The following is a 27880-nucleotide window of genomic DNA, read 5'->3' as shown; positions in this document are numbered from 1 at the left end:
AGTCTGCATCTAATCAAGCCTCAAGCCCCATTATCGCTCCCTCCCTCTGGCTCCCTCATTCCCCCAGTCTGACCTTACATGGAGAGGCAACAGGGTTGATGTCATTGAATGAAGAATGCTGCAAGAATCCAGAGAGAAAAAGAGAGCAGGAGGAGGGAGGAGGAGGAGGAGGAGGAGGGTCTGAATGGACAGTTTATGCAGAAATGCAGAGAGAAAGAGTGTGAGTTGCTGTTTACATTGTAATACACAAGTCCTGAGCCAAAGTCAAAACGAGAAAGAACTTGTTTGGAAGGATGGTGTCATTCCTTTTCCATACCGAAAAGAACAGGGGGAGGATCCAATAGCTTGAGAGAGGAAGAGAGAAAGAGAAGTTGGCTTTACAGTCAGCTCAAACTCAGTTTTGAACTAAGAAGAGGAAAAGAAGAACAAAAGGAAGAGAGGGGTTAAAAGGAAGATCCATACTGCAGCTGTGTTAACAGGGTGAGTTCTTCTGGTGTGAGTTAGATCAGTCAAACACAAACCGCTACATGTCTACTGGAGCAGACTTCTACAGGTTACTTAATAAGGTAAAGTCTTTTGTCTGTGTCATGATGGTGCAGATTTTTCGATTACAGCTGTGGGCACATAATGGTTTGTCATCTTTATGACGTGACAGCCAGTGTGTCCCATCAAAAGCAAGCTCTTTTAAACTGAAAAATACTCTCGATGCACATATAGCTCTTAATTGGTGGCGATCCCAGCTTAGTCTTCTCGGTGGATAAGAGCAAACCCTGAACGCTCCACCGGGTGATGGACACCGACGATAAGGCATGGCAATGCGGAAGCTCCGACAGGAAGTCCAGCTAAAAAGTTGACTTAGCTAGGTAGCAGGCGATGCTGCTGGGCGCATCTGTGGACTTCAGAGAGAAAGTACATTATTTATGTCGATGACAGCGCTGTTGAAAGAAACCCTCGTCTTTTCCATCTGAGGTAAGGGGGGCAAAACGGGGCGTCGTTAACCCGTTTAACCACCGAAACCTATTGACCACAGTTTGAGACGTTGAGAAGCGCAGGGGTGTGTTCGAGTGAGCGGTCCGACCGGAGCTAACGTTACCGTCGGTGTGATTATAGAGGTTTCCAGGTCGCTCCGAGGTGCAGGTGAGTGTCAACTATTCGTCAAACGTAAATCGATTTTAATTTGAAAGAAAAAAAAATAAATAAATGGGAAGCTATCGTAGAAACGGAGCACGCTGACGTCGCTTAAGCGCACAGCGGATGCTGCCTGAGACACTTAGTGGGCAAACAGTTTATAGTAACCGTTAACTGCTTTTGATACGCGACGTTAGCTTTGCTAGCAAGCTTCATAGAAAAACCCTCACCGGGTTCGGCTGAATGAGTATACATGTTTGTGTGGAATTAGCCTAGCTGCAAGTGTTAATCTGCAGTATTTTTGGCCACCAGCCTTCTGTCAGCTGTCAGGGAATGGTCACTGTCGGCTGAACCCGTTACAATGCCACACAATGGTGTGCTGGCTATGAGCACAGATCTGGAATTGATTGGCACGTTTCTTTCCTCTGTTGCGTCCACACTGAAGAGGCCTGGAAGTATGGCTCATCTAAACGTCTCAATATTACCCCCCCCTCACACGTACAGTGTGTTAATGACAAACTATTAGGAACATACTGTCTAAAAACCCGTAAAACATGACGTAAAGCTTTAAACTGAAGATAAAAAAGAAATATGGCAGATTTGGGCATGTTTGCAGTAGATTGCAGTCCCTTTAGCTCAGCTTTATTGTCACTGTACAATACTTGGGACAACTTAAGGTATGATGGAGTGCGCTCTTAAAGGAGAGAAGTGTAAGCATCATCCACTGGTGATGTTACCTTTGGTGGAATGTTTGCAGATGGATGAATGCCAGGCAGTAATAGGCCAGTTATAACAACACTTATATGAGCAAGAAAAAGTCCAGCATATTATCCGACAGAGTAGCAGGATTAACTGCTTGATCACTCAATCATGGTGATTATCGGCTGTTTTGGGAACCCTGATTGTTTTGGACAAAAAGTGAGGCATCCTCAGTGAGAGCAGCCTGGTTGGTGTGGCTGCTGTGGAACGTTGCTTTTGATTATCTGTGGACTTCTGTTATTGCTCCGTTCGGTTGATACAGATTGTTTGCGACGTAGATTCGAGGCTCAAGCCTGCGGTCTCCTGCAGCTCCTGTGGCTGCAGATAAAGGTGGGATTAAACGGAAAAAGTGAAAGAAAACGTGCTGCTTGGTTTTGGCCGTAGTGAGATGGATGGAGGTTCCATCTGGTGTGAAACTGATGACAAAGCGAGGTGTGCTTGAGTTACCTTTTTGATGACAAGTCACCACACTGCGGTCATTGGTAGTTTCTGTGGTTCTCAGTCAAATCCACCATTTCCTCTGAATGCCCCGGTTGACACGACGAGGAAGGCCAAAGTGCAGTGCACTTTGTGCTAGTTTCTGTTGTCATGTTGTCTTTAACAATCGGGCCAATAGACGGCATTTTGGCTGCTTCAGTTAAGCCATTTTAACATTTCTCAGATGATGAGAACGTGAAATTCCTCTCATTATTGGGGAGCCTTAACCCAAGGCCTCGGACAGTAAACTGTGTTTGAGCACAACTTAGTGGGAGAAGCTTCCAGTCTGAGGTATTAGTGGTTCTTTTGTTCTTTAAATCAAGAATGAATGACTCTGTGTATGACCGGAGTGATGAGGAATCCTCCTTAATTGTAGCCTCCATGAGTCAAAATGCAAGTTATTTCAGAGCATCCATTTGGCTCAAAGCTGTTCTTGTCTAGTGCTTTGATTTAGTCTCTCGTTGTCTTGTGACTCTTCTTTGGCCTACATTACACTGCATGTTAGTGCAAACGGACGGGGCTGTTGGTGGGGGGACAGTCTGACGCAGAATCCAGTGGCTGACGTGACGAGTTTTGAGACGTTTGCCCGCTCTGTCGTTACATTTTGAGGGGGAGCACACAATGCATACCCAGTGACCTGCAAGACTGGACTCAAAAGGCCCGTTTGTCCCTGTATTAGTGACCCCTGGCCTAGACACGCTTTCCCAGAGTCTGGGGTGTGCTATTAACATCGGAACAATGAAAAGTCTCATCAGCAGCAACACTAGTCTCTGACACTGGAAGGATTAGTGGAAATACTGCCAGAAATGTTAGCTTTGCTGTTGGTAAACACTTTTAAAAGTGGAATTAACCTTCTCGCTAGTTCTTTATTTGATTGGTTTAGCCGAGCTATATGTTTAGCAGACAAAGCTGTATTTTATACTTTATGAGATTTAGCTTCCTTTTTTTTTTTTTTTTTAACCTCTTCCATTATAGTTTTGGCAGAATTTATTTATTTTTATCTAAAAGATTAGAATGAAGAAATGTGCTTAAATCCTTTATATCCTCATTATGCTTTAATAAAGCTCTGCTACATTGTCTTCAAGTATCAAACAGAGAGACAAAACATTGGGAAAGTTCAAGGTGTTCCATAAACTAGCCTTGATTTACTTCAGTTTATTTCCTTAAAAGCTGGATTTCACGACTCTTGCTTCTACCATTGAAGGCATTTCCCAGTTTTCCTGAGCAGAGATCCTGTACACATCCTGTTTAGTTATTTTCACTGTAATATGAAAAAAAAACCCAAAAAAACATTTAACCCGACTGGTTAAGAAGCCATTTTCTAGTCTGTAAAAGCCGCCCGGCCATGTGGAGTTTGTTACAGAGTACATTGTGCGGTTTATGCTGAGGCCCTTGCTCAATGAAGCCATCCCCCTTCCCAGCTGTAAAGCAGAGATGATTGAGTGCAGCCTCAGATGATGTCATTCAGTTCAAGTGGTGGGTGAGACTTGAATGAGAGGCCGAGGGAGAAGGTAGAAGAAATAAAAATGTGCATGTGCTCTGCCGCAGAGCATTAATCTGTACCTTCAGTTGTGAGAACAGACAATCACTCCTCATTAAGAGAGTAAAAATAACAGAGGGACGCTGCCGAGATGCATAGAGAGATGATTAGAGGCGAGCAGGAAAGGCAAAAAAAAAAAAAAAGGTGATGTCATTGAGTTGTTTTGCCAAAAAATGTTCCTCAGCAGAGGGTCGCTCTCTTCAAGGATCAGGTTTCAGGATAGATTTATTGTAGACTGTCTGGGGCTGAGTGCTTCGCTGATCTCACCCAGCTAACTCCCTCGGGACTGAATCAAGGAACAGATGAAACCTTACCTCAAGTTATCGTTCATGTTGAATAATTAAGGGGATTATTGTCGCTCGGAGACAAAGAGGCTTCAGGGCCAAATCACACGATCCTTGTCAAGCGCTCTCTTTTAACAGATCTAAGTGTTATTTTTTTGAGCACTCGGTTGATTTGAAGTCCACTCAATTCACCAAGAAGCACAACGAAGGTGTAGGTGTTTGTACAGCGTTAATGAGTAGCCAATGACTGTACTTTTGAAACGTCCAAGCAGCAGCTGTCCTTTCTTCGTTGGACTGATTTATCGTTCCTGCTGGTATCAGCCTCGTAAAACTTTGTCTCTCCATTAGAACTTCACCGTCTGCCCTTATTGCTCGATTCTCACGCAGCCTGAATCCTTTAAGTGGAAAACTGAAATGTGTAATATTGAAATGAAGCTTTGGTTCCTCAGGTACATGCATTGCAACACTGAAAGGTCCATTAAAGGGGGGAAAAACACAACATTTGAGAGTGTTGATTTGTCCATTTTTGTTACTGTGATGCAGAGATGCACCGTTGTAGTTTTTTTTTTGTTGTTTTTTTTTTTGGCTGGATGGATCATAACCAGTGATTGGACCAAACTCTATCAGATGTGCATATGTTGCCAGTTTGCTCTTTTAACGAGTCTTTTAACGAGCTCCTGAGATAAATACAGTACGACATGCACTACACCTGTTTTACAAACTTCCCAGATCAATAACTCTGAGGTGAAATGCCGTTAAACACTAATAATGGGCCTCATCATTGGCGATAACCGTAATTGTCCTCTTCTCTGCAGCTGGCCGAGTTATAACTGCACAGGGATCTCTATGAAGGGCTAAACCAAAAAGAGCAGCAGCCTCTGCTTAAAGAAGAAGAAATGAACCTTTGTTAAGAACATACACAGAATTTTCCATCAAAATCAAAGACGAAAAAGGTGTCAAAGAAAAGCCTCGACTGATGTTCGAAGATACGTACAATTCTGCCATGAAAAGGGATGAGTCATGACCGTGTTGGGTTAAGGTGCTGCATAGCTAATCATTTTAATATACCCATGATTCATCACATGATCTCACTACACAGGGCCACGGCTGACACATTTGTCAGAGCGTGGTGCTGTTTGTTTTGTGCATACAGGTTAAAACTGCTCATCAGTAAATCTTGGGTAGAAGGAAGCTGACATTAAAAAGGGGAAACACTGCTTTCTCACCAGAGAAGCTGTCTTTTTCACTGGCACCAGAGACACTCTGAAGAGCTGTAAGGTTTTATTTGTGTTGTCGGAGCTTGAAACGTTGTCTGTGTGTCCCAACAAAGGAATCAAGATGAAACGCTCGAACTTATCCTGGTTAAATTAGCTTCTTCTCAACATTTTCAAGGCTGTCTCAAGACTACCTTAGACTAAACTAAAGCTCAATAGAAATGGAGACAGGTTTTGTGCACATGATGGAAACTGGGGACATGCCGATGTTACACAAAATTAAAATGCAGGAAGATCTACTCAAATGAGTCCATTTCAGTGTTTTATTCTAAGCCAAACATGTTTTTCCCTTCAGCTATTGAAATGTTTGCTTTATTTGATAGTCCTGCCTTGAAATTCCTGATTGGTTCTCGTTAAAGTCCTCGTAAATTATCGTATTATTGTGAGAACCTTGGCTACATCAACATATTAGGTCATTTTTTTTTTCCCATTTAGAGAAAGAAAGCCCAGAACCTCTCTGCTGGGACGTAAAAAGCCATTTCCAGGCATAAGATGGCATTAATGGCTTCATAAATGTGTTTAATCTGCTGCACTCACTCATTCAGACACGGGTCACGTTTATGTTAACATTCTTCGTTCGGACGTATCTACGAGAGCGACTGAAAGATCTACGGCGCGATATTTGACAGTAAAAAAAAAACGACGTAATATCCGCGGTCCCTGTGGAGTCTGCGAGTTTTCTCATATTTTGAGTTGATGCAACGATAGCTCATCGAGTGGAAAATATTTCCATTTGTCTTGTTTGAGTTCAAAGATCAGTAGGTGTCATAAAGTACCCCGACTGGCTTCTTATCCGTCTTCACGCTCGTGTTTTCTCTGTTCGCCGTGTATGAAAGAGCCCAAAACGCATGAGGGAACAGTTCTGCAGCTTCGTTCCTGTTCGTTCGGCTCGAGGGCTGAGAAAAACCATTTAGGTGTTTTTAAATAGTGACACAGATTTCTCTGAGAAGCTGGTCACATGCTCGATTGAGACAAACCTCTCCTGTGCTCACTCCTCCGTTCATATGACTGCCTCCAGTTCAGACTTGAGTGTTAACAGGTTCCTCTTAGTGAGATCGCCAATTGCACGGTTATTATTACAAATGACTCAGAATGGTTCCTCACTTTTCCTTATCGTGACTGACATTTATGGGTGTATCGTGCTGAGTAATCGTCATCCGGGTGCAGAATATGTCAGACAACAAAGAGGGAATAATTATGTTGCTTGTCGGCCTCACTTTGCTTAATGATCTCCACGTGCACTTCTTTCCTTAACAGACTATGACTACGCAACATTTATCTGATGATACTCGTCTGGGGTTTCAGTCGTCGTCACTGTTCTAACTTGCATTAACAGCACAAGTGTGCTATTAATAAAGGCAGCCTGTGTGTGTGCAGAGTTCCGTGTGCGTGTGTGTGTGTGTTTGAGTGTGCAGCCAGAGGACAGTCGGTTGGGATGATCCGTAACAACAACAACCGTGCTTTTGACTAAAGGTCACGTTTGGGGCCAGCGGTCTTCGAGGAAGCTCGGACTTTCGGTGGAGACACCAAAGTAAAGTCAACATTTGTCTAACCGCGGCGGGCGTGAAGTAAATGTTTGAACTGAAGCTCTTTTTGGCGTGCCGTACATGAAAATGTTATGGTGGCTGGTTGCTGTCATCCCTTGTGGAAAGCAGTCGCTCCTTGGCAAACCTCTTGCTCTCGCTGTGCTTTATGACACAGTCAACAGCCAGATGTTGCATCTTGTAAATTGTCTCTGGCATCTGGGAGTTCTGCCGTCTGTGTACTTGGATCAATGATGATTTGACACCCTTCCTCATACAAGAATAACGCTGCATTTGCACAATCTTTTCTTTCATCGTTCGATTTTTGATACGAGCTGAAATATCCAAAACTTTTAAGAGGCGCATCCTTCATGTTGATGAGCTTCTCAAATACTTTGCTGTAGCTATCAGTTGCCAATTAGTAAGGTTGTTTTGGCAGTTAAACCAGTTTTGTGAGCAGCTTCTCTGTTTTTTAAATTAAATTAAACGCATACTGACATTTTTCAGTACGTGTTCATTTTTTCATCACGGAGACAATTGAACCTCTAAAGCTGCTTTTTATTAGTATGCAGTTTGCAGCTGTATCAGGCCGAAAGTTTTCTGGATGTGTCATCACCACTAATTCCTCTGCAAAATGCCTGATGTGGACACGCTGCCAAGGAATGCAAACGCTTTGACTTTTGTCAGCTGATAAATGTTGTGTGTGTGTGTGTGTGTGAGAGAATAGGAACTCTGACAATAGAGTAGTATGAACTCGGCAGACACCTGGTTCATATTTTCAGGGTGAGACCGACTTTGGAAATGATTGGAAACGATCCCGTTCGGTGACTGTTTTTCTTTGTGTCCGTCCTCCAGATAGAGCCACAAAATGGAGGACTCCAGCAGCAGTAAGCCAGTTATGGTGACATCGTCGCTCAACTTCAAAGTCACCACCCCATCGTTCTACAACCAGCCAAAGAAGTTTGCCTCTGTGGCACCGCCGCGGCCCAAAAGTCAGACCCCTCCCTCAACCCCATCACCGACACCGATTGGCACAGCTGTTATTGGTCGAGTAGGAGACCTGCCTCCACCGCCCTCTTCAGTCTCTGATGGTATTTGCATTGTTTCATCTATTTTCTGAACCATTTTTTGTACTTCCGTCTTCAGCTCTGTAAGTAACTCCTTAGGCTGCATCATGCAGAGCCTCACAGTTCAGTGTGTGTAATGGATTACATCAGCCGTGTGGCACTGTCGTTTGACTCCGTTTCCTTACATACCATCATCTAATCCTGTCATTTCAGAGGAGGCAGAAAAATGGACAGTGTCTTTCTTCTGCTTTTGTAGTTTGTATTACAGCCCCTGGCAAAAAAATTGGGAAAAGGTTACGAAATCACTCCATTGTGAAATCTCTAGAAATAATACCCCCACATGTCTAAACCTGCTGATGAGTACACGGATAAAAGAGAATGGTTGCAGAACTTAGGGAGCTATTGCACCTGATCGGCGGCAAACATGGACCCAACAAGAGTGCTGGTTGGTTGTTCTCAGTCTGCTGTGTGTAAATTTGGAGCAAATGCAGACAAAAAGGTTGTAAAAGGTGAAAACGTACAGGTCGACCAAGGAAGAAGTCGAAGCATCGGGGCAGAGAACAGGTTAACTTTCCCAGTTTTCCACTGGGTTTCATGTCAGGTAAAAGACACGGGGACATGGCAGTCATCATTCTATCAGATGCAGCCCAGATCCCAGTCCCATTAAAATGAGCTTTCCATCCTGAATGAACGTCCCTCGTTCACGTGCGGTGGTTCCATAATCTTTGCCAGGTGTTGTACTTATCCAGTGCATTTGGTGATTTTTATTTTTTTATTTTTTTTAGATGCCATTGATGTACACACAGTTTATTTTGGTATGAAACATGAATGAACTGTAAGTGCAAAAAGGCACAAAAAAGTACAAAAAAACCTGTAGAAAATGGAGATGTAACAGCATGCTACTCTGAGGTAGAAGCTAACAATGGCTGTGACTGTCCGCAGCTCCTCTGGCGCAGACACAGAAAAGCAGTTTTAAGAGCTGTGAAAAGTACTTTTGACTCACCGACACTAAAAGTCGTGTTTACAGCTTGTTTTTTTTTTTTTTAACGTTTATCCTTCTTTGATTAAAAACATGTTAAAGAACATTCTCACATTGAACTGGATGATCAGCTAAAGTTGAGTAAAAAGGCATTTTGTGACAACTTTTAACCAATAAACCCTCCTTATTTTTGTCAGACTTCCCACCCCCTCCTCCTCCACTGGATGATGATTTGCCAGCACCCCCCCCTGAATGCCAAACCACGCCCCTTGCCTCAGATGCCCCTCCTCCTGCCTTCCCTGCTCCACCTCCGGTGGCGGATGACCTGCCCCTCCCAGCACCCCCCGAGGAGAGTGCCTGTCCACCCGCCTGCCCATCTCCCCCCCCACCTCCACCTCCACCTCTCCCGGCCTCCGGCACCAGTTTCCCGAGTGCTGCTGGGAACCCACAGGTGAGTCGTGATGCTTCACGGTTGCTTTGATTCTTCCTCTCGCTGCATGTTCCTGCATTTGCATGAACTCTGATAATAATTTCGGACACCGGAGAGCTCTAATGTGGGACCATACAGAGTCACTGGCGTAAATGCAGGAATTTCAGTCTGCTGAGTTTTATCCACAAAGTACATTAGCACCAGTCTGGGGTAAATCGGCCAGTTTCATGCGCCTAACGAGATTATTGGTGATTTTTGTCAAAAATAGTTTTTCGATGTGGAGTAAAAGGTTCACTGTGCAGATGTTTGTTGCTGGACTGTATTAGTTCCAGCTGGTATTTGTTTAGGCTACAGAGAGATCAGTGTGTGGAGTTAGATGGTAGTGAGCATTTAGAGAGAGCCAGATTAAAAAAAATGTCATTAACATAAAGACAATAGGAGTACATCTCATGGTTGAATTAACAAACAACCCGATGAACAGAACATTAAGAATGCATGCGGTTTGTTCTATCTTCTTCTGATATTTGATTCTGTATTTGGGTCCTAACACAGTGTACGTGTATATTTACAGTTGCACCAATTTCTCCTCCTCATCCACTGTTCTAATTATTTCCCTCTTGTGTCTTCCCCTGCCAGAGGCTGATAGAGAAGCAGACGAGCTTCGATAAGCAGATTGACTCTCTGACTGACTTGTTGTCCGAGATGGAAACCAGGGGACCTTTCAACCCTAAGGTATGAAGCGCAGACAGACGGTTCACACACCGTAACAAACATCAGGCGTCTCGGTTTAACCGGTCCACAGACCTGAAGAACAGATGAGAAGGAAGACGTCAGCTGGCTCACAGAAATCCTGCTGTACAAAAGAAGAATGAGTCGGTGAAAAGAAAAAGGAATAAAGCAGTGAAAGAAAGGCCGGCCTGTGGAAATAGTTTGGAGAGATGCCGAAGCAGTCTCATAAGTAGCTGCTCATCTGTAGCGGTTGAAAACTCAATTAGAAGTGAAGTGCATACGCAGCAGACCAGACTGAGAGAGAAAACCAAAAAGTGAGGTGGTCGGTGACTCACGCTGCGAGGAAACACTTGCTGAGAGGGAGGGCGAATGCACACTGAAGCGAGTGGAGAGCGTGATGAGGCCAGAGTGTGCTGCCAGAGACCCAGTGAGAGGGCCATAAATGGAGAGTGTTTTTTATCTGACTGGGAGGTACTGAATCAGAGCAGAATAACGTTGGCTCAAAACCGCAAAATGAATGTCAGAATAACGAAGCGCTTCTGATAAGCTCAAACTGTGGAGCGCTTCCAGTGTTTACTTTAATCAAAGTACCTCATTTGATCTCATAAAACTGTCTGCTTGCAGCATTTCAGTGAGCAACGACACACACCGATACTGACTTCTCTCTGTTGAATTCTAGTTTTAGTAAATACAAATTTGAATTATTGCCAATAATAGTTGCTCTTTTATGTTCTAGAGAATCTGTAAAGAGTTAATTTTTGCTGTTGTCATGTTGTTTATCCACAGATGCCAAGCCAATATTCATCAGCACCAGCCACCAAGCCCACAGCCCCTCCCCCAACTGCTCCGAAACCAGCACTCTCCTTCCTCCCACCTCCAGAGATGGGTGACCGCCCTCCTCCTGCACCCTGGGCAGAAGAACTCAAAGCCAGGACAAGCCGACAAGCCAATCACAACTCTGGTCCAGACTCTGCCGCTCAGCCTTTCACAAAGGTCCCGGGTGTGGCTCCCAAGTCCAGTTTTGGAGGGAGAATGTCGACGTCATCTTCCTCACTGGCACAAAAACTCAACCAGAACCTGAACCAGACAGCCACTCCAATCAACAATGCACCAAAACCTGCGCTTCCCACAGCCAGCAGCTCGTTCCCTCCACCTCCCGCAGCCCCGCCCGCACCTCCTGCTCCACCAAATAACGTGGCTTCTGCACCAGCACCAAATCACATAAAGAGTTCTTCCTTTGGGACTCAGGTGAATGTAAATCAAAACCCTCCTGTGGCTGTGCCTCCCCCTCAACTCAAGATGATGGCGTCTCCACCCTCACCCGTCAGCCAGCCAATGAAAACCACTCCTGCGTCAACGGTACGTTTCAGCCTGCACTTTAGCAAAGTACTTTAGAAAGGCGCGAGAAGTAACCAAATAATGAAGTTCAGAGTTAACAGAAGAGGATTCTGGATGTGTTGTGATTGAATGGTTAAATGTTAATGATAAACTGCTCTGTTGTATGAAAAATGTCAAACGTTTTATTTCTCTGTGTGCGTTGGTGCGAGCAGCCCTCCCCTCCTGGCCAAGTCCCTATTCCAGGTGGAGGCGTGCCTCTTAATATGAAGGAAGTGGAGGAGCTGGAGAGAATGACCCAGGACTTCATTAAAAACATGGACGCAAACCCGCCTCTCATCGCCTCCCCTCCAACAGGTACAGATATCCATATTCGGTGACTTGCACACACTAATCTCACAGTTCACCACTCATGCAGTCATACTCTTACATATGCTAATGAGAAAATCATTAAACCTAACTTCTGTGTGACACCATGATTCTCTGTGCTAATGTAGATGAATGGTGGGTGTCATTGTTGCTAATTAAAGTCATTATGTAGCTGCAAGTTTGTGCATCTTGCATCAATGTTTTTTGGGTTTTTTTTGAGAGGTAATGTTCTTGATGAGATTGATGGAGACAGAAAGTATCGGCTGTAACATTTTAATACCTCTCGCTGGAAAAGTTAAAGACATAAAAGAAATGATTTTTCTGTCAGTTTGCTGATTTGTTGCTTTATACAAACCATTAAGGATTTTTTTTCCTTTTTTTATAAATCCAGTTTTTGGGAAGATGATGTTTATCTCCAGAGGCAGTGGTTCTGTTTACTGCTTCACATACTTTTACCTTATTCAGTCTTTGTCAATGAATGCATTACCCAGAATTTAGCTCTTCCAATTCTAAGAGTTTGTAATGTGTTTATTTTGCGGTTTTATCCTCAATAATGGAGGAATGTAGTAAACACGAGCAGAACTGGGTAAATAGCAGGATGGATTTGTGAGGAATAACGTTGCATCTCACTCGTTTATGTTTCCTACTTTTTTTTATTTAGAGGCCTGCGGGAAGTGTGGCGTTGCTCTCTCCCGCACTCAGCCAGCTGTGAAGGCCATGGACAAACTGTTCCACTCCAACTGTTTCTGTTGCATGAGCTGCCAGCGCCCCCTGCAGGGCATGCAGTTCTACGACAGGGACGGCTCACCACAGTGTGAGGACTGTTACAAGGTGAGCAGACGCACAGTTCCTCTGGATTGTAAATGATCAAATCCAGTAAGTGAAATACAAATGCAGTAAATTGAAAACTTAAAAGTCTGTAGCTGGTATTGTCTAATTATTTTGGTTCTGTTCCAATGATTTTATTTTTTTTTTTTACTGACCAAACAAAGAGTTCTTCAGGGTAATCATTACATATTTCATCAGTGTAGAAAGTGCTGAACACGCAGCAAGTTCACAGTTATTTCCAAGTGTGCTTTCAGGTTAATAATTACATTTAAATGCATCTTGCTTCCTCTTGTTGCTCAGAGTTCGTTGGCCGTGTGTTCCCGATGTGGGGAGAGGATTACAGATCGTGTGCTGAAGGCGGTGGGACAGTGTTTCCATGCCCACTGTTTCCGCTGCAGCACCTGCTCCTGCGTACTCGAGGGGGCACCTTTTATCACTGATGACAACAACAACCCCTACTGTGTCCAGGATTACCACAGGTGGCCTCCGATTCTGAAGCTAATTTCCAAAACCATGTGTAATTTCTATCAGATTCTTGTGATGTAGTAAGGTAGTGCTCTTTATTATATCAACCGGTGTAATAGGAGAAGAGAGCAAGAACAAAATGTCTGAACCAGCACCTGAAGTTGTATCCATTGTTTGAATTTACTCATGAAACACACCTACCAGGATTACTGAAACGAGCAGCTACAGCAGCACTTCTTGGTTCTCCATTTCCTGCTAACAAACCGTTTACAGCTTGCTCAACAGGCCCATTAGCAGCCAGTTCCATTGGGTTTCATCAGAATATTGAATATGAGACTATTTGACCGCGGTAGGTAACCCAAGGCCTCTCCTCTCTCTTGCAGGCGTTTCTCCCCTCTGTGCGTGAGCTGTAATGAGCCCATTATTCCGGCCCCGGGCAGCGAGGAAACGGTCAGAGTGGTGGCACTCGACAAGAACTTCCATCTCAAGTGTTACCGCTGTGAGGTAAGACATGTTTTTAAAAAAAAAAAAAAAACTTTCATGTAAAAATGACCACGCTCCAGAAATGACTAAATATGGGCATTTATTGACTCTGCAGGACTGCGCTCGTCCCCTCTCCATTGAAGCGGATGAAAATGGCTGTTATCCACTGGATGGCAAGATCCTGTGTATGAAATGCCACACCCAGCGAGCCAAGCAGGCTGCACAGTGATTGGCTGATGCAGCATTGCTCAGTTTAACTATGAACCAAATCCAAAAGCACAGGATTTATCCAGATGCCAATTTGCCTTTGCAACGGGGCTTTATTCAGTATATGTGCGCAGGTGTGTGTGCGAGAGTGTGCATTGTTAAAAGATATGTCTGCATGCTGATATTGTGTAGTTTATCCAGTGCAGAGGTAATGTACTGCACTGAACTAAACTCCCTTCATCTATTGTTCCAGATCTCTAAGGCTCCCATCTCCCATCTCTAGCTTTCTTTTGTGTAATACCGTGTAGATTTTGTGCCAACTCGATGTTTACGCTAAAAATCTCCAGCATAACTTGCACAGAAAACGGTTTAATCAAAAGAGCAATCTGATGAATATAAAGTTGCCTTTCGCTGTCTCCTGCCTAAGTATTGTTTGTAGCTCCAGGAACTGGGATTTTTGCCTTTTGAAGACCTCTAACGGCTGGTCTCCTACCGTACAAGCGTTCTAACCAGGCCGTGGTTGATCGAAAGATTGGTACTATGAAGCGAGGAGCATCAGCAGCGCCATCATTGCACACGTTTCACCACTTGGTTCGGCCGGTGGTCGAAAACATCTTTTAAATCTTTGGCAATTGTTGTGTCTGCGAGCATGGCTAAGGATGCTTTCCTTTCTACAAAGTCCTTTATATCAGCCAGTCTGCTCTGATAGTATTTTGAGGTCATGCAGGGCTACAACGCAGCTGCAAAAAGATAAAAAACAGTGATTGTTGCTTTTGTCATTTATGTGATGCAAATTTAATGATTTACAGGCATGCTTTGAATTATGTCTGTCTGTGTTTGATCATACTGTGTACGGGCGTAATTGGAACAAAAATCAGCAGTTTTACTCTTTGGAAAATAGCTTAAAGCTGATTTAATCGTGATAAGTATTTATAGATGCATGCTTTTTGGACGCAGAAATGATGAACAAACAAGACGAGCACAGATTCTCTCCCCGGGATCTCATTTTTAGCGTGGTTAAGTTACACTGTCGGCAGCACGGCTGACATCAGGACCTTTTCTGTAATCTTGCACAGTGCCATATGAAGAGAAATATTCTTCTCGTGTTACTTTGACTTAAAAATCCCTGCACATGATGAATTCTGTTTAAAGACCAACGAGAAACATATAAGTTAGGTAGTAGTTTTAATAGTATGCAATTCTCACAATCTCTTGCTTTCGAATAATGTAATTAAGTATTAACGTTACTATCTTAGATACATGTGTACTAGTATTAAAGTAATCCGTATCAGCAGCAGGATGACAGAACGGCAGAGGCAGTTGAACTTTAGGTAGCAGATGTTAATTACAAGATTCAGACCAGTAAAACAGATAAATGGGATTTAATGTTTTAGCATTTGTGTTGGTTATTTGAGCCCAGTCTCTTTTTTTTTTCTTGACCTGTTCTATTGTTTCCATGAATACCACTACTCTTTCCATTATGCATCCTTTTGTACGTACATTTGTTCATGTAGGTTACATACTATTTTATCCTTATGTTGCTGTACTGTATTTCACTGATCTGATTAAATGCTTAGATTTACTTGGTTTCATTTAAAACTCGGCAGTGTGCCTTCTCCATTATCGTACTCCCTTGTTCTGTTCTAATTGAGCCTGGTTTGCAGCCACAGAGACGAATCCTCCCCAGTAGGAGAACTGTGGTTACTTGTGCTTGCACTGAGCCCGGTGCAGTGAAACCCCAGAATGAACAACAAAACATGGCAATATTGATGCAGCATCGCATGCTTGCTGTGTTATCAGTGGTGGCATTTCCTCTTGTGTGATGTCTTCTGTTTGCAGCGGTGACTCACCTTCGTGCCCGTGTCTGCATCACCCTGTACTATAAACATGGTGATGCCTCTATGGTTGTATTTACCTGGCATTACCTTGTATATCATTGTATTAAATGTGGCTGCCTTGTTTTTTTTTCTGAAAACCTTTTTATACATTTGATATGTGTGTATGTTTAAACATCATTTAGCCCCACCCCTCCTTTTTTTTTTCTTTTATTTTGGCTGTATCAAAAGATCCAAATAAAGACAAATGCTAAATACCGAAATTCTCCGTCAGTTTTCTCCCCATACAGTATATTTGTACTTTCATATGTTGAGTTTTTATGCTTCTTTCTAACAGGTCGGCTTCCACGAAACGTGTTTTCTCCCAGACTCTCGATGATGTGCAACCCTCTGAGACCGTGACCTCCAGGACGCTCTATCAGTTGTTAACAGCCATGTGTTGCACTGATAATGACGATAGCAGATGTGTGTATGTGCGTGTGCATCGCAGTGTAGACGCTTTCCAGGAAGAAGAGCTTACCCCCCCCTTGATGCAATGTATGAGCAAAAGCAAGGTGCTGGTCTTAACTCACCAAATTTGTAGCAAACTTACTGAAAATACATGCATTAGTCTTCATGGCGACTATCTCCAGGGCTCACAAACCACAAATCGGCTTCATCCATGCAAAGTAGGGACCCATGGTCTTTGCTTCATCTGGATTCTGGAGAGGAGAAGAAGACGAAGCCTGCAGAGTTGTTTTTATCAGTGTCAGATGAGGAGAGAAGTGAGTGATGGAAAGAGATACAGAGCTGAGATGACAGCCGTCTGACGTAGGGAGAGAAGGAGGTGGTGCACATGTGAAGTGTAGAAAAGAAAAACACAGGAGGCAACGTACTTGGAAAACACAGGGCAAGAATGAGTGAAACTACAGTAGAGCTTGAGGTAAGACTACAAAAACCTTATGTTAATGTATTGTTAGGAAGATGTGTTACTACGGCAACACAGCTAATGTTTTTTTAGGCAGGGCCATCGATGTTTCTCAAAAATGGCATTATTGTGTGGTTTTAAACTGACTGTAGATCTGCACAAAGTGCAATTGCTCAATGTTTTTTTTTTTTTTTTTTTTTTCAGTAGTCTTGAAACATTCAGTACAACTGATGATTGTCAAGCTGCTGAATAGCTCATTACGGGAGAAGTTGGGACTTGATGTAAAAAGTAAATACAAATTGAATGCACTTATTGCCACATCATGTGTTTTAACTGAAAATAGTTCACAAACGCCATATCAGCCACTAAAACTGTCAATTCAATACCAGCGACATCTTTAAAAAAAGCCGAGAGAAAGAATCCTAAATAAAGGAAGTGTTGAGTAACATTTGGAAAGAAACATGAGTTTGATGAAGTTACAACATAACTGGTTAAATAGAGCCATAACTAAAAAACTTTTAGAAGTAAAAAAAAAAGTAGGTGAAACACTGTCTCTACATCAGGTAAAAGGCAGTAAATAACTTCAAAGTGGTTGTGATCTACAGGCCCTTGGGCAGCACTGAACTAAAAACAAACATGATCTTGTCATGGAGAACCCTGTATGAGCTCAGGAACACATCTGGAAACGACTGTCGGCGAACACATTTCATCACTGATGCAACTGCACAAAGAAAATACACATTTAAACACCTGTTTCTCAGAGCCTGATGGAGTGGACGGGACAACCGTCCTCTGGCCTGACAGATTGAACTTTTAAATAGTTTTTTAGGCATCATGGCTGCTGTTTGCTCCAGGCAAAAGAGGAAATGGAACATCCAGCCTGTCATCATAGTTCCTTAAAACTCCGGAAAGGCCTTGGTTATCTCACCAAATCAATGCCAAACACATTCAGCGTGTATTACAACAACATGGCTTTGTATTAACGGAGTCTGGATGATAAACTGGCCTGAGTGTACTGAAGACAACTGGCACATTTTGAGTCTTATATCCAGCTAAATTGGAAAACACAGCAAATAATCTCCTCAATTCCCAAACATTTGCACAGTACTCTTGAAAATAAGGAGGTGATGCAACTTGGTGGTGAACATGCCCCGTTATAGCTATGTTAGCAACATGTTGTTGGCATCAAATTCTGAATATATTCAGAGGATATATTTCTCTAAAGGCCTTTGTACTATTTTCGATCAAATCTTGACAGAGTTTGCATTTGGTTTTTTGAAAATCAAATTGTTTTTGCATTTGCGCAGAATTCTACCTTTTGTGAAAATGGTGACGCATTAGCGTGTTTATTCATGTGTCGCACACTGAGTGTATAAATGTAATACGCATGGTGGTATTTGTGTTGCAAGCTAGGCATTAGTTAACATATTAGATAGCATAGTTATACTTCTTTCCCTTGTGGCATGACTGCTTTGATTGAAACTTGAAACACATGAATAACATACACTCAGTTTTTAATGTGATTTACAGTGCTTGAGACGATGATTCGACTGAGTGGCGTGTGTTCCAACAAGTCATTGCTTCTGAATATGATAAAAACAACACGGTTAGTTAGTCATGTAGATTGTGAGAAACATATAATCTTTGTGCAGACAAGTGGAAATGATGTAAACGGTGGTGACATGTTATCAGAAATTAACACAGTGTGAGGAGAGGTGTTTTAGGGCGAGTTCCACTAAGCACCTGTGAATAGTGAAGGAGATCAGTTACCGGACCTTTGGGAGAGGAATGTTGTCCCATTCTTGTCTGATTGAAGATTCGAGCTTCTCAACAGTCTTGGGTCTCTTCTCTGTCATGTTTTGCATTTAATTTTGTACCAGATGTTTTCAGTTGGTGAAAGGTTTGTACTGCAGGCAGGTCAGTCCAGCACCCAGACTCTTTTACTATGAAGCCTGTGGTTACTGTGGTTACTGTGGTTTAGAGTCGTCTTACTGAAGTGTGCAAGGCCTTCCCTGGAAAATATATCATCTTGATCGGCTCACATATTGCCCTAGAACCTGTGTGGCTTTTTAACTGAGTACTGGCTAGAAGGTCCCGCTCCTTTTCAGACCGAAGGATGCTGTGTCCATGATTTCCAAAAACAATTTAATGTATTGATTCATCTGACCACGGAACAGTTTTTTCACTTTGCCTCAGTCAATTTTAAATGAGCTTTGGTCCAAAGAATCCAGTTGTTCCTTGATCATGTTCACATGTGGCTTCTTCTTTGCATGATAGAGCCTTAACGTGCATTTGTGGACGAAACGGTGAGTTGTCTTCGCAGACAATCATTTCTGGAAGTATCAACGAGCCCATGCAGTGATTTCCAGGACAGAATCATGTCTGTTTTTAATGCAGTGCTGCCTGAGGGCCTGAAGGTCACTGACACCTAGTACTGACTTTTTGCCGATGTCTGTTACACACCGAGATGTCTCCTTCCCTCAATCTTTTGATATGATGTACTGTGGATAATGGAATATTCAAAGTTTTCATAATTTTACACTGATGAACATTATTCTAAAATTGCTCCACAATTTGTAAAAGTAGTTTTTTGCATATTGTTGAAACATACCAGTTAACCTATTTAGCTGCAACATGTTCCTCTAACTGTTTCTTTCTAGTAATTCTTGCTTTTCTGGTATTTTCTTGCCCCATTTCTAACTTTTTTCGAGTTATTGGTTTTGCTGTCATCAAGATGACCTCAATTTTTTCATGAAATAGTAAAATGTCACATTTTCAAGTTTTCTATGTTTGTCTTTGAGATTTACAAACCATTGCATTCTGTTGCATTCATGTACATTTTACACAACGTCCCAACTTTTGGGGAACTTGGGTTGTTTTCTGATAACAGATTGTTTTGGGTTTATTTCAAGTGTGAGTGCAAGCAGTCATGCATCTTATGACATGGTTTCCATGCGTGTATTGTGTGGCTTTAAAAGGTTATGGGTAAAAAAGAAAAAGTTGATAAGTGGGAGCAACACTAAACATCTGCCGTGGACTTTTATGATATCAAGCTTTGTATGTTCTTACAATTTCTACATTACTGGCTCACAGCAGGACAAGCTCATTTTATGAAAGTCAGTGTGAATATCACTAGATGTCTGGTCGTTTATTTCTGAGGAAGGTTCCAAATTGAATTAAATGACCCAGAAATACTTAAGTATCTCAGCCATTATAAGAGCTTGTTGAAATCTCTTAATGCTAAGGAAAGGAGCTTAAGTGCTTCCTTAACTATCTCCTTTAGCATGGAAAACACTAGACCATCCAGATAGAAAAGAAATAATTCCATGTCATGATTCCCAGTGACGGAAACTTTTGAAGCAACTCTCAGTAACATTTACCCTTATGTGGAAGGAAGGGTGAGAATAAACAGTTTTCAACAATAATGTTTCACTTTTGATTTTTTCTTTCCTTTTTAAATCATGAACCTTGCTGATAAAGTAACATTTGATCCGTCATCAAAGTAATATGATATAAATGATAAAGCCTCTGCGTAACCATGTGATAAGATTACATTAGACAATGTTAGGCATCTTTTCCTAAGGTCTTAAGAATTTCAATTCTACCATCTTTCCTTAACCTCGTGGCCTTTTCCAAAGAGGTTAAGGAAAACAGCTTAGGAAGAAACTATAGTAGGTATTTTCTTTACTATCCAACTGAACCCTGTGTACTACACTCATATTATTCCTTCTCAACCACTCATATTTTTGTTGTCTTTACACTATTTCACCTTCAGCTATTAGTCCAGTCATTGTCACAGCGCGAACCTGAGAGGGAGCTTCAGCCTCAGCAACAGCAGCAACTACTAGAGTCAAACCTTGAGCACCAAGTGAAGCCAGTGTGGATAAAGCTTCAAAGGCTTCTCCTCTTCCTTTTGGGATTCTCTTTATGTTCCGCCATTTTGGGACTGATCTACTACATGCACCACAATCTCCATACTGAGAGCAATAACAATGTCACTCCTGGTAGGCCTTTAGAGAAATGCAACAGTATGGCACATTGCATGTGGAATTTTGCCTTTTTATTCAACTCTTCTCTCACTCTCTCCCGTAGTGACTCCGTGTCTCTCTCCAGCCTGTCAGTGGGCCGCAGCCCGTCTGTCCATGTCCACTGATCCTTTCACACAGCCCTGTGATTACTTCATGTTCACATGTGGAGCTGACAGACTTTCAGCAGAGGGCGAAGAAAGATATAGAGGTCAGGACATACCTGGACATTCGCAAAACCAGATGGAAAAGAGACAAAATGAAGAGAGAGAACACAGACCGACAGAGGATAAGTTAATGAGCCGGAAAACTGCGCTGCTGCAGTATCTAAGACAGATTTTAGGTAGGAACCTGTCGATTCTTTTTCTTATCAATATACACACAATAACAAACAAAAAGAGTATTGGGATTTTTTGTGAATTTATAAAAAACTGAAATGTTGCTTTTACAGTTTAACTGGAGACCACTTGAACCTGATAAATTATTCGAAGTGTCAACTCAGCTCTCACAGCTGATGGTAGAAGTCAATATGAAAACCAGACCACAAGGTTTTGAGAACTGTAGATCTGGAGGTCGTGATACAAATTAATAGTAATAATAATAGTGATAATAAATAAATCAATTTGCAGCTTTTAAAGGGTCCTAAAGCTTCTATTGTAGTCTAATTCAATGTCTTTGTTAGGAACCACCATAAGACTTTCTAGATCTGAGTGCCCAGACAAACTAAGAAACTGTAGACAGGGGTTTTGAGTAGATGACAATCGTCACATCGCAAAGTAATTTTGTGGAGATGGAAGAAGTTTACAGAAAGATAACCAATCAGGCTTTATCCAAGACAGAATTTTTACATCTATAACCACAAAATGTGATTCTTAGCTAAGTTCTCATGTGTAGACACAACATCGGTTCATTTCTAGAGTTAGGTACCTTTTTAATGTTCGAATCTAAATCAGTTGAATAAACTTTATCAATCCCAAAATGGGAAATTATTCATTGGTCGGTGTTAACACAACCCTCAGAAAATAGTCAGGTAGAAGAACAGAAAAAAAACCTCTGGCTCCCTGGAAGCATTATAATAAAAAATGAAAAGACTGTTACACAGTACCGTCACCTTTTTTCCAAATAACGTGTGCAGAGGAAACTGAGCTTCACCTTATTATCACTGTCCCTGTAAACATGGTGATCCAAACATCATTCTGTGGTGATATTTTTCTACAACAGGAGCTGGGAGATTAGGGGACAATGGATACAGAAAATATATATAGTATAGAGTAATTCTGAGGAAAAACCCTCCAGATTGCATGGGATGTCAGCCAGGGACATAGATTTAGATTTCAGCAATAACCCAAACAAAACCACCAGGACAACTGATCTAAATTGTGTTTCTGTATCTCTCTGTTAGAGACAAATGACAGTTCGGGTAGTTCAGCTGTGCAGAAGACTAGAGAATTTTACCATTCCTGCTTGGATGCAAGATCTATAGAAGCCGCAGGAGCAGAACCTTTCCTCACACTCATCCAGAAGGTATGATGATGATTGTATAAGAAGTTTTTTGGCTGATCTTTACCAAAACAGGCCACCGAATGCTCCCTTTCTGCCACGTTATGGGTAGATCTGCTTGCCCTTTGTTTCTGTAGTTAAAGATACAAATCACCATAAGAGAAAAGACGTCAGTAGAAAATTGCTTTCTTAAACACATATCATCGATATTTAAGGGCTGCAAATTCTCAAAGCGGGCGATGCAGCTGGTATGTGGCTGTCCTCCATGACAGACCACTGCATATGAAGAGAATGGAGGCTGATCATCTGGCACTAATCCCCAAACTCTACCCCACCACCAGAGTTATAGTAATTCTGCTATATTTGCTGTCTCCTTTCTGCATACAGCTGGGAGGTTGGGCAGTATCAGGGCAGTGGAATAAAACTGATTTCAACTCCACCCTCGGTTTGCTAATGAGAGACTTCGCCACTTTTCCATTCTTCAACCTCTATGTTGGCAAAGACCCAAATGAAACTGCGCGTGGGACGACCAAAAGATACATACAGGCCAGTTCCAACAAGGATATGATGTGATGATAATAGCAAATAAGCTTTGTGTCATGACTTCATCTCATGTATTCTCTTAACAACAGATTGATCAGCCAGATCTGCTGATCCCAATTGAATGGAACAGCAAGACAGAGAAGTCTGAGGCTAAGACGGAGGTTGATAATCCCTGCTGATGACAGAAATATTGTACAACATCATTCATGCGTGAAACTAACAGTAGTGTGTTTTTGTATTCAGACTCTACGTCCCTTCTTGGCATCATGTCAGGGGTACCTGGCCCTCCTGGGATCCCCGCAGAGCAGAAGCATGATCCATGTGGGCATGTTCATCTCTTTGTCCTCTGAGCTTGCCGTAGCCGCTTCACCTCTGCGCTATCGTCTGGCGAAAGGACAGCTCCATCAGCGCATGACCATCAAAGAACTACAGGTACGGCGAATTCTCATACTGTCAAGTGCGTATTGGGGCAAGTGTGGGTTTCACGCTCAACTTTGGCTTAGTTTGTATCTATACTTACACATACTGTGTCTGAATGCACTCTAACATGTTCTTTTGTCCGTGAATGATCCACTAGAGACAGGCCCCTGCCATTGATTGGTTGGGCTGTTTGCAGGCTGTTTTCCATCCACTGTCCCTCAGTGAGGACGATCATGTCTTCCTACATAACTTACCCTACATTGTTCAAATGTCCCGCATCATTAACAAGTGGCTGAATAAGCACGAACTGAGCAGGAGGTACTGTAAAGACATTGAAAGGTGAAGATCAACTATCCACAAGCCTTTTTGTGTTTCTTATTTGATCCTTTCCTGTCATTTGGTTCTCCTTAGTGGTCCCCTTCATACATATATGGTCCTCAATCTGCTGCACACCCTCATGCCTGCCATGGACTCCAGATTTTCTGAAACAGCCAAGAATTTCTCTGAGGCTTTGGGTAACGCCGACGAGGTCAGTCAATATTGTGACATTTCAAAAAAGTAGAATTTGAAAAAGAAAAACAAATAGACCTGCACATTGATTTGTTGGAGTCACATTTGACTGTGGGGCTTTTCAGCAGCAAGTTCCTCGCTGGAAATACTGTGTGCTGGAGACTGAGAGGGGATTTGACTCAGTCCTCACACACCTTCTTAGTGAGAGGACCGCACACACAGAGGTGAGGGAACGCCACGACACGTAACTAATTCAATACGTAGAGATTTGAGTTTAAGTCTGTTAAAGTGCTTCAAACTTCAACAGGCAGAGAAGATGATCGCAGATGTCTTTTCCTCCTTCAAATCCAAATTACATGAGCTCAAGTGGATAGATCGGAAGTCTTTTCGGCTTGTCATGAAAAAGGTAAAGTCTAAAAAGAATAAAAGATTTCTAATTATTTATAACCATCTTTTTTCTGTTTCATATCAGTTACGGCTTGTCTCTCTCCAGGTTTACTCTTTGATTCCGAGACTATGGACTTCAGGGGAAATCTCTGATGCAGATGAGCTTGATCTGCTTTTATCCGAGGTACCTGCAGACTTGCCCGTTATACGTCTGTTCGTGGATGATAAAAACCTTTATCAGCACAATGTTTTGTAATATTCTGTAGTTGGTCTAAACCAGCTGATAAAGTTGAACAGATTATGAATCTATTATGCGTCTATTATTATAGCGCTGGTCATTTGATGCTGTCAGAAATGATTAAACACCTTTGATTCTACAATCTGTTTGATTTCAGGTGACAGTCAGCAATCACAGCTATTTCTCCAACTACATCCAGCTGCTGTCCCTGTGGCAAAAGAGACGCAGTAAACTCTTGACTACTCAGAGCGAGACTGCTGATATGTAAGTCTCCACTTCATGACTTAAAGCCGACAGATACTGGATAACGGTCTTAGGCCTTCAATAATCCTCTCACATTTCTTTCAGTCTGTCTGTCACACCGTTTCTTCTGGGTAATGAGCTCCTCTTTCCCATGGGAATGTTCATCCCTCCTCTTTTCCATCCCTCCTATCCAAAGTAAGATACGCACAGAGAGAAGAGCTATTCCTTGTTTTTAAAATGATCTACATAAAATAAAGATTAGAGTTCACGCTTTTTTTCTCAAACAGAGCCTTGAATTATGGCGCAGCGGGTTTTCTTATCGCCAAAGACATCTTCCATCTGCTCGTGCCTGAGAGTAAGCAAGATTAACATTTACGCACTTACACACGCGTCTTTATCATTATGTTCATTATTAGGTCTGAAAATGTGGCCGCTGACACAGCACTTTATGTCAGGTATTTACCAGACAAACTAAAATTGTCTGCACTTAATTGTAGCAATTAAGTCCGAGGCCTCGAACTGCCTTGGAGGACCTAAGATGCCAAAGTTTGTGACTTTCAAGATTGTGGCCTCTTTCACATGGCAACAAATTCATGTGCATGGCTGCAGATTTGCAGGGCTCACATAAAGATTAGTTTTTATGAGAGTGGTGTTACATCCCACCACTGTTGGGGGAGTCAAAAGAGGAAAAAAAAAACTGCCAATTTTTGTTTATGTTACTTTGAAATGTACAGCACTCTCTTTCATGTGGTCAAATGTAATTAAATGAATCAACATGGACATTTTTAAGTACTTTGTTGAGAATCTGTTGCAGAAGTTAAGTGAAGTCTGGAATTCATGACCATTATAAAAAAACATGCCCCCTCCTTTTGTAGTGCTTTGAGGTTTATTAAAGCTGCCTTTAATTTGTCCCTCTCCTCAAGTCTTCGGCTAATAAGATGCAGCTTGAACAAACAGAATTCAGACGACTGACAGAATGTTCCACTTTTTTTGCCATAAAAAAACCAGGGTTGCTTTTATAGCACGTTTTGGATCACTGTCCATCTGTAATTAAAAGCAGGGAGACGTCAACTTTGCTGCATTTGAGCGAATCTGAACTGACAGTACATTCTGAGACATTTCAGGATTTCACGTCTTCTGTCATGTGAATAAACTCTTGGACTCAATGCGCCTGGAAGCAGTGCATGCCAATGTCATCACATTGCATCTGCTCGTTCTACAGTTGCTGTTTTATGCTTTGGATCACGAGCTGTTCCAAACCCACCCCAAACTTGTCACTGTTTACCATAATGATGCAGGCTGACTTGTATCCAAGTCGGCATCCATCCAGGATCCAAGTTTAATTAGTTTTTTTTTTTTTCTTCAGGCTTATGAGTGGTTTGCACTTTGGGGTGAAGCCCCAGAAGAGAAGAGAAGGTTTTCTCTTTATGTCAGAGTTGGATAATGATAACTTATCCACCTGGAAAGTCTTAACTCAACTGGGTTTTGTGAATGGGTTTTCTTCTTCACCATGGAAAATCATCAGTAGATGTCAAGGTCTTAATGTGACCAAGCTCACCAACGTGAGGATACCAAAGTGCTGATTTGTTTTGTATCTGCAAACTGAAGATGCTCTGTTTAATTTGCAGAGGGTTCCTTTAAAAGGCAGGTTGAGGATTCTCAGTAACAACATTTGGAGTAAATTAAAAACCTTCTTGAAACATACTGAAGAAATAGCTCTTTCTAATTGTTCTTTCCTAACTTTCCTTGTTGCACGCATTTCATTTAATTTGGATGTGAATAACCTCAAATTAAAGCTGAATCCACACATTAAACTTGTTTTGGTAATCAGATAAAACAGCCAACATTTTGTCAGTGTTCAAATATATCCAGACTTGAGCAAATTTCTTTCATTAATTCACCATCTCGTTATCTGTTCTGTTATAGTTTATTCTCACAGTGAGACTGTGCATGCTGTGGGGGAATGTGTGTGGGCTCACTACCTCAGTGTGACTGAAAAAGCAGGCAGGGATGGAGCATTTTCGCTTTCAGCCACGCAGCAGCAGGAGGTGTGGGTGCAGTACTCTGCACTGCAGGTGGCACTCCAGGTGAGTAGCCATCCTCAAACTTTAATGTCTGTGTGACAGCAGCGTTCAGCTCCTATGTTCACATTTTGCCCACTTATTTCCTCAGGCTTATCATCAAAGTCTCAGCCACCATCCAGGTGACACCTCCCTTTCAGGGTTGTCACACACTCGTCTCTTTCTCACATCCTTTTCTCAGGTAAATTCCAATTTTCTCTTTTAATGTTTTCTCTTCTTCCCTCTTAACAACTGATCCTGTGTTTTAACATTTTGTTCTCCAGGTAAACTGTGATGCTGACCCATACCATGAGTCCATGCCCTTGGAGCCCTCCTTCCTAATTGCAGTAATTTGTGCCAAATCTAACCTGTGCTCTATGAGCCTACAGTGCTCCATTAAACCCCAAGGGAATTCATCACAAACATGCTGAGCAGTCCTCTTTAATGGCGAGAAGAACTTTTGTTTATGAAAACATATTCCGGGGAAAGGGATGTTGGAAAACTGCTGTTTGATAAAGTTTATGTATGTTTGTTTAAGTGTACCTAAAGTATCCACAATCCAAAAACACGATTTTCGTATTAGCTGTAGTTTTTGTTGTCGTTACGATGTGTTCTGCAAATTGCGTTAATTGCACAAGCTGTTTAGTAGGCTATTCATTAAAATGGAAAATAAACATTTGAAATGTTGTTTTCATGTTTCTTTTAAGCTGTGGAGGACGTTCTGAGTAAGAAAAATCATCTTCCTGTTTAGGGTGGGGGCTGACCTTGAGGACATGTTACATTTTTTGACCTCTTTGGGTCAAAAACAAAAAAGCAGAAAGCGTTTATGTGTGAGGGATCATGAGCTGAGCTGCTGAAACCACTGGTTTAACCTTAACATATTGTCACCTGTGATTAATCCGTTTAGGTATTTTGTACGCTCAGAAAGTAGGTTCACAAATCAGAACAAATTTGTTCTGTTTATTCATACTGATGGAAGTCTCCACCAAATTGAATGGTCCCATCAATGTCATGTAAGATAGCAAATGGTGGTCCTACACTTTAATAATACAATTAATGGTGTTTTTTCCCCTTTATCAAATCACTTTCTTTTTGTCTCTGTCAATATGTACGTGTGCAGAAACTGTATACAGTTAAGTATATTTAACTTCAGTGCAGCTCCTAATAAATCCAGTTGTTTCACTTACCACTGGTAACTTTATAACCTGATTTAAATAAACTGTGATGAAGCCTAATTGTGTGTCATTGCATGTGTTCTGGACCAGCTGTTACATAGCAACTACAGAGCTGTTATTTTTCAAACTATCACTACTATTTATAATCAAAAATTCAAGA

At 42.0% G+C, this 27880-nt stretch overlaps 2 protein-coding genes across 7 annotated transcripts; both read left to right on the top strand.

Moving 5' to 3' along the window:
- Positions 1-201: 201 nt before the first annotated feature.
- Positions 202-15222, top strand: zyx (zyxin). 4 transcript variants are annotated; one of them, XM_072394039.1, is made up of 10 exons: positions 202-480; positions 7845-8076; positions 9229-9482; positions 10098-10193; positions 10977-11549; positions 11741-11882; positions 12556-12725; positions 13023-13201; positions 13571-13691; positions 13786-15222. In XM_072394039.1, the coding sequence occupies exons 2-10, from the start codon at positions 7854-7856 to the stop codon at positions 13897-13899; spliced, it is 1872 nt and encodes a 623-aa protein (XP_072250140.1). In that variant the 5' UTR covers positions 202-480; positions 7845-7853; the 3' UTR covers positions 13900-15222. The 4 variants fall into 4 exon arrangements, with proteins under 4 accessions (XP_072250140.1, XP_072250137.1, XP_072250138.1 ...); XM_072394036.1 differs by having other exon boundaries at positions 7841-8076; XM_072394037.1 differs by lacking the exon at positions 202-480 and adding an exon at positions 803-969 and having other exon boundaries at positions 7841-8076.
- A 93-nt stretch (positions 15223-15315) lies between these two features.
- On the top strand, positions 15316-27780 carry kel (Kell metallo-endopeptidase (Kell blood group)). 3 transcript variants are annotated; one of them, XR_011917321.1, is made up of 19 exons: positions 15316-16634; positions 20395-20623; positions 20712-20987; positions 22047-22168; positions 22532-22690; positions 22777-22848; positions 22931-23119; positions 23265-23425; positions 23519-23636; positions 23743-23841; positions 23925-24023; positions 24111-24188; positions 24400-24506; positions 24591-24680; positions 24773-24840; positions 26412-26572; positions 26658-26747; positions 26830-27375; positions 27490-27780. XR_011917321.1 is itself a non-coding variant. In XM_072394035.1 (18 exons), the coding sequence occupies exons 1-18, from the start codon at positions 16608-16610 to the stop codon at positions 26974-26976; spliced, it is 2289 nt and encodes a 762-aa protein (XP_072250136.1). In that variant the 5' UTR covers positions 15316-16607; the 3' UTR covers positions 26977-27780. The 3 variants fall into 3 exon arrangements, 2 of the variants coding, with proteins under 2 accessions (XP_072250136.1, XP_072250135.1); XM_072394035.1 differs by having other exon boundaries at positions 23746-23841; positions 26830-27780; XM_072394034.1 differs by having other exon boundaries at positions 26830-27780.
- The last annotated feature ends 100 nt before the right edge of the window (positions 27781-27880 follow it).

The sequence above is a fragment of the Leuresthes tenuis genome, unplaced genomic scaffold, assembly GCF_036924035.1.
Source record: "Leuresthes tenuis unplaced genomic scaffold, fLeuTen1.0.hap1 SCAF_10, whole genome shotgun sequence".
In the NCBI taxonomy this organism is placed as follows: domain Eukaryota; kingdom Metazoa; phylum Chordata; class Actinopteri; order Atheriniformes; family Atherinopsidae; genus Leuresthes; species Leuresthes tenuis.
This window is presented reverse-complemented; position numbering and strand designations above follow the sequence as displayed.

Bases quoted from the DNA above. Each gene is read 5' to 3' on its own strand.
- zyx (XM_072394039.1), top strand. From the start codon at position 7,854: ATGGAGGACTCCAGCAGCAGTAAGCCAGTTATGGTGACATCGTCGCTC. The intron at 8,077-9,228 runs GTATTTGCATTG...TATTTTTGTCAG, and splicing joins GCCCTCTTCAGTCTCTGATG to ACTTCCCACCCCCTCCTCCT. The intron at 13,692-13,785 runs GTAAGACATGTT...TTGACTCTGCAG, and splicing joins TCAAGTGTTACCGCTGTGAG to GACTGCGCTCGTCCCCTCTC.
- kel (XM_072394034.1), top strand. From the start codon at position 16,608: ATGAGTGAAACTACAGTAGAGCTTGAG. The intron at 22,169-22,531 runs GTATGATGATGA...TTCTGCATACAG, and splicing joins TCCTCACACTCATCCAGAAG to CTGGGAGGTTGGGCAGTATC. The intron at 22,849-22,930 runs GTTGATAATCCC...TTTTGTATTCAG, and splicing joins AGTCTGAGGCTAAGACGGAG to ACTCTACGTCCCTTCTTGGC.